This window comes from Aplysia californica, unplaced genomic scaffold (genome assembly GCF_000002075.1).
Source record: "Aplysia californica isolate F4 #8 unplaced genomic scaffold, AplCal3.0 scaffold00114, whole genome shotgun sequence".
Lineage (NCBI taxonomy): Eukaryota > Metazoa > Mollusca > Gastropoda > Aplysiida > Aplysiidae > Aplysia > Aplysia californica.
The window spans coordinates 927,422-934,087 of record NW_004797384.1 but is presented as its reverse complement, the minus strand read 5'-3'; the positions used below and the strand labels follow the sequence as shown (position 1 = coordinate 934,087).

At 39.8% G+C, this 6,666-nt stretch overlaps 1 protein-coding gene across 1 annotated transcript in view; it reads right to left on the bottom strand.

Moving 5' to 3' along the window:
• Positions 1 to 6,666, bottom strand: part of LOC101844991 (exosome RNA helicase MTR4) — a gene marked incomplete at its 3' end in the record, with an annotated part of 31,542 nt that continues 24,876 nt past the window's right edge. Inside the window, 7 exon segments of the mRNA XM_005095818.3 lie at positions 1 to 205; positions 1,223 to 1,327; positions 1,786 to 1,948; positions 2,464 to 2,626; positions 3,642 to 3,805; positions 4,595 to 4,690; positions 5,308 to 5,400. Of these exon segments, the coding sequence (XP_005095875.3) occupies positions 153 to 205; positions 1,223 to 1,327; positions 1,786 to 1,948; positions 2,464 to 2,626; positions 3,642 to 3,805; positions 4,595 to 4,690; positions 5,308 to 5,400 (837 nt within the window).

Genomic DNA, 6,666 nt, shown 5'->3' with positions numbered 1-6,666 from the left:
ATGCATTACAAGTGTAATAATCCATTGAAGCGAAGCTTCCCATTCACACTCCCACACAGAGACGCAATGAGTGAGCCCGGCTCCTGTCTGATGTTGGTTGCTGCCCAAGGAGAGAAGAGGGACCTCAAGTGTGAGATGACGCTGTCTAGAGTCTACAAGTATAAACTGGCAGCAAACACAATGTCCCTCTTGATCTGACGAATGGCTGAGGGAAGAAGAATGGGAATAAAAAGATAAATGACTTTTTGTGGGAGTTAAGAGAAGCACATCGGCACATTAAAGGTCATTTAATGCTGGGAAAAAGTAACACCGACAGACAGAAACAACAGAGGGAAAGTAAAAAAGTAGAACCCCACCTACGGTGCCCTCAAACAACACGCATAAATGACCAGCATAGAAAATCTTTTTCAGACTCATAAATTAAATGTTCTCTCTCTTCTTTCTTTTTAACATGCACCACACTTTTTCCTCCATCTCACAAATACACTTCTTTGTATGTATCAATACAATAACATGGTAATCTGCTGCATATGGTGTGTCAACAGAAAACAAACAGTATTTTGTAATGAACTGGTCAACAATAGAGATATTAAAAAGCAGTATACACCTGGAAATTAAAACCTGGTAACGCACAAAATATTCATTAAATCACCTGTTCTATTTCAGATAAGTCTAATATGAAAAAAAGAAAGAAAAAAAAAAATGGCAACAAAAGCAAGAAGAAATGCTGGTGCAAAGAAAAGTCACTGCTACAATTCAACATATAACAAAAAAGTAAGATGCACAGTATTCTTATTCTATGATACATATGTACTAGCGCACAATAATAGATAGCATTTGTATAGCGCAAATCGCCGCTCAACAGCAAGCTCTATGCGCTTCCCAATCTACATTATTACCCCAGAAGACCCGAGAGCATTCTGAAACAACCTCAATTTCCTGGGAAACATACAGTGTAAGCGGCCATTTATAGGCGCTAAAACACTAACATACTGACAGGATCTTTCGCTGTGAATGGCCGGGTACCCATTCCCACCTGGGTGAAGGGAAGAAAATTTTTGTAAAGTGCTTTTCCCAAGGACACAACGTCGGGCCCGCGGCTCGAACCCCTGAACCCTCAACCTCAGGATTACGAGTCTGGTAGCCTAACCACTTGGCCACCGACGCCACAAAACAAAGGACCACGGAAGTATAGAAACACAACATGCCATCATAAACTCACCCTCAGCAAACTTGTTTTCCAGTTCTGTGTTCCCAATGGCTTTGGATGCCTGCACCATCTGACGCAGTGTCTCCTCCAGTCTGCGCATACAGCGAATCACACTCCCTGTGTACAATAAAAAATGTCAGTGTGAGTATTCACCAATCACAACTAGCTCAGTAAAAGGTATATCAAATGGCTGTAAATCTTGAAATCTTATGGCAAACTTTGGGATGCTAACAACCCATTTTTAACAAAATATCTAGAACTTGGAATATCAAAAGAAATAAAAAGGAACATCAAACCCAGAAATCTAGATATGAAATGTCATTCAGGTTGATGCAAAACATACAGGGCCTACATAAAAAAAAAATAATCAAATTCTGTACATTTACCAGACAGAGGCATGCTCCTGCACTGCATTGTATCATAACCGATTAAGGGAAAATAAAATTAAGCCACAAATCACCAATTTGTTCAGAACATAATAGGAAAGGAACGCACAATTTGTTCTATTCTCATTTCGATTCCAAAAGACACTATCAATTATTACAAAGTACTAAGAAAAATCAGGCAGAATTTACCTTCAAAAACATCAGTCATCTGACAAATGTGGGCAAAGGTGCAGCCATTACACCAAGAGTTGACAACATCCATGAGGTGTGGTCTGAAGGAATCCACGTATGTTTCTTCATCCAATTCCAACTTGGCCTCTCGACTGATGCGGGCGATGCGACGTGCTGTGTCCTGATAGATGTTTGCAAAAGATGTTTAAAAAACCCCCAAAAAACATACCGCCAAAGTATAATCTACAAACCTGTTGACTATACAATCCAATGACCTACAACCTATTTGTTCGATATAACTTTTTTAAAATATAGTGTATGCCCATGTGGGGGTGGTGGTGGTGGGAAAGGGGTGGGGGAGGGTCTCATAGAGCCCAAATCCTCAATAATACCAACCTAAAAGTACAACGGAAGGCGAAACTTTTATTTTAAACCCAAAATCTCGCCTACTCGCCCTTTACTTCAGGAGGTAGGCTGGCCGGTAGGCCCTCTGTGATGGTCTGTTCTTTCTACTTTTTTTTTTACAGCACTACTCTCAGATACTACCATCCATATCCGTTTCTGGAAGAATGTGGCCATTACTGTTCTAACTCTACATGAACCACAATCAATTCAGCTCTTTTTATGTCAGCCCCCCCCACAGGTTCCCAAAACCCCATTACTACACCAACAACTGTTATCATCAGCACTAATTACCTGCATCTGCCTCAAGGGTCCAGCAAGCTCCTCTCCTAGCTTGGGCATCTCCGATGCTTTCTCTTGGAAGACAAAACAACTGATGAGGGAACACGCCTGTTGCGGTGTCAGGTCGTTGAAGACACCGTTGAACAGCAGCTCAGTCAGGAGAAGCTCATCACCACTGGGGAAATTGAAAGGAACGAAGGGGGTGCAACAGGACAAGTAAGTGGAAAGCTGACGAACATGTTGACTGAAGACTTAAAAAGAGCATTCAAAAACACTTCATTGATTTAATTACCAATATCACTTCTTACCTTATACACACTATTAGCTCAACATCTAACATGAACCACCAGGACTTTCATCTTTTTAAACATCAATCTCAAAGGGTACTGAAACATTGCATTAAGGTACAAAGTGACAACATTCTTTGGACTCCTATAAAATAAAATTTAAAAAAATACAATTTATCATCTCAATGTAAAGTATTGGAAAAGCCCATTATAGATATCCAGAGCAAGAAAACTTCAACATTGGTATAATAAAACAACAACCTCACAACCCAGTGTCACAACAGACAGCCAAGAACATCATCAAATGCAACACCAGGGAACAGTGGCTGAATGGATGGGCAATGGGCAAAACCGGAAGAACTGTATTTGTACACTTGACGGCCCCAAACTCAAAAGATGCACTAAATTCCCTGGGTAGAAGAGAACAAGTCACGATCTTTCGCCTGCGAACACAACACATCCCACTAAATTCCTAACTTAAAAGGATCCGCAAGGATACCCCACCCAACTGCCCGTTGAGCAACTGCCAGGATGAAACAGTACCACTCCACCTCTTTTCCTGCCCTGCACTTTGCGACCTGCATAGCACCAAACTACCTGCCTGCCTCCCCAGACATCGGAAATACTCTATACAGTGACAAAGCCCAGTTGATTAAAACCTGTAAATTCTTTGCCATATCGTCAGGCCGAAGGGCTAGAACCCAAATGGCCGCTGGATCGGAAAAGTAAAGTAAGTATAATAAAACACAAAAAGAGTAAAAACACTTTCCACATTGTTAAAACATCATCAGCAAGCCTCAAGGGTAACTTAAAACTGTGACCCTTACAACCATAAAGCTACAAAACAATATTTTTAAAAAGCCTGAGCGCTAACCACCAATCAACAGGTGACCAATCGCGTACCTGCTAATCTCACAAGCAACTCGTCCCTTCAGCTCAATGACATCTGAGGCTGTGGCATAACCCATTCGACGTAGCACTCGCTTACGACACTTCAGTTCATCCATCTGCAGCAGAGACTTTTTCTTCTTCAGCTCCAACTTCAGAACCTTGATCTCGTTGCCAATCTGGTTGGAGAAAAAAAACAACACATTACAATACACACTGAACACGCCATATTATTTCCTTTCAGCACCAGTGAGAAATCCTGGACACGAGTCACAGATATTGATGTACACAAAAGTGAGAAGACATGGAATAACATCAAGGGGCTAGCCCAGGACAGGGAAAGGTGGAACATGCTTTTTCATGGCCTATATCCTGAATTAGGGTGATAAAGGCAATGATGATGACCAGCAAGAAAGAGACTAGTCTTTTAATGACTCACCTTTTCCCATTAAATGAGAAAATATAAAAATCTTTGATGACCTAACTACACTCAAAATTGTCCAAGATGGCCACCCATTATCGAGGAGAAAAGTGACAATCTTAGCCACATGGATGTCTTACACGGTGCAATCATTATTATAATGTAAAGAAATGTGAGGGGGGAAATGGGAAGTTTTATAAAAGAGGATATTAGAGCAAGTTCAGCTGCACTTCCTTAACAAGTCTCAAGTCAACAGACTGAGAAGCGTCTAACTAATACTGCATAGAAAAATGAGCTGCTCCACTTTTCAGTTATCACTCTTTTTCTATCCAAAGTGAAAAAAGAATTCTTTGATTCATTTTATAATTAAAAAAACAAAACTGTTTTGCTGCACTGCAACATCACAGCGTTTGTTCCCCCCCATGCCCTTCCACAGAGCATTATTACATTTCAAATAGAGACAGTTCAGAAATCAGTAAAAAAGAAATAAGTGGTCATTACTGCATGAATCAAAATTTGGAAATACCCATCACATCACTGTACCAACCTTAGCTTTTTTCTCATACTGTTCATACAAATCGGTCAACCGGCCATCTTTGTTGAGAGGATGGGAGTGTAATCTCTGTTCAAAAGCTTGAGTTTTCTGCAAGCAGAAAGAAAAAAACCCAGTAATACACAGAATCCTGCCATACCGTTATACAATCAACAATCTTAAATTGGAAACCAGGATCAAGATTACTGCAAAAGAGTATTTTTTCACAACGAGGAATTTTTCGCATTGTGTTCTACACACGACACAGTAATGTAATAGAATAATTTTTAATGATTCACATATTTATCACACAAGTGTCCATACCATAAAATTCCTTTGTCCAGGTCCAAAAAATAACAGTTTCGAAGACAAAAAAACTCCTTGTGAAAAAAAATATTCTTTTACAATATGAACACAAGAATGCACCAAAGTGAAAAAGAGACAATAATATAATTATATCCCTAAAATTCTCAAACAACCTTTATGTAAAAAATAAACAGGCCTCTTTTTAAAGTAAATACACAATGGTTCAACCATAAAGTGTTAAGACAAACTCAAAGAACATGAGAAACTCGAAAAACAAAATAAAATTTTTCCACTGTGACAAAATAGTTTTTAAAACTTTTTACAAACATAACTTTACCTGGTCAAACAAAACTATGATATAAAGTAACAGACAAACCAGAGCTGGGTGTGGCAGAACAACTTCTACACAGTCCAAAACTAACCTTGATGGATTCCAACAGCCCTTTGTCTTTGATACCCATGTCTTCAATGGGATCCAGCAAAGGCAAGCCATCTGTGAACCTCTTCTCAACTTCCTGTTAGTACAGCAAAGGTCAACATGAGAACAGGCAGGAGAAAAACATACGGTCAAAGTTCACAATTTGTTCAAAATGACACTAATGCGACCTCTAATGACTCTGGAGAAAAGGAAAAATCATTCCAAGATTCCAAGGACATTATCTGCATATAAACCTTACTGCCAACACAGATATTTTTGTTTCCAAAGAAAAAACAATTAAGCCTAAGTGCCAAATCCAACATGTCTACTCTTTGCTTGAAATCTTACAAGGACAGTGATGAAAGTCATCTTAAAACATCTCTGTACAAGGACAGATTATCTTAAGAAAGAACATACACTCTACGGAGCCATTTTTAATGGTCTAAAATAGAAACAAAATCAGCTTATCTCTAGACAAGAGTGACTGCCAACTGAGCTTTTCAATTTTCCAGGGGGCTCATCCATTTTCTAGGGGCATGTTACATAACAACAACAGTGCGTGCTCCATTTATGTATATTATACACACACACATATTATACACATGTGCACACACACGCATGTAGGTACATCATATCCAGTCAACAACATGTTAGTGTAGCACTGGGATCTTGTGTGACTTTGGTATTTCAGTCTGTTCTTTCTTATTTATATTTCCCCCCTCATCGTATTCGCCTTATAAAGTATACAAAAATGAATCTTGTTTTGAGCCTGGGCCAAGAACCAGAATATCAACTGTAAAGAACCAGTTTAGGTTTCAAGTAGACCTATTCAGTGTGAGAGGTGTAAGAACTGTGGGAAGGCAAGATGCAGTGACACTGGAAAATCTGCCGATCTTGAACAGAAAGCTAAAATATAGATCTACAATACATGTAAGTTACAATCAACCATCCTATGAAACACGAGCCCATGAGTTAAAAAACACGGCTTACAAGGTATGAGTATGATGGACCACGATTCCACACAAGGCCTGCACCAACACGCGCTTTGCAGAGAATTCTGGTAGTAATCAAAATTCTAAATACTAAAATTTGCTTCTAAGTCCCAGCTTTTGTCATCCGGTGTTGCCTTCAACCCCATCCCCACCTCCTCCGAGTGTATCTTTTTAAAAAAAATCAATAGTCCCCCCATTCTGGAGTCCTATACTTCGCAGCGCTCAGACTTTGAATGACCTTTGGTGACCCCAACCATCGCCGGCACTCACAATATGATGCCAACGCGCAGGTTCAATGACCGGTCATGATGGCGAGCCTGACAAGACGTTTGCATAACTTTCTATTCTTCAGTGCTTCCACCAGCTGAAGC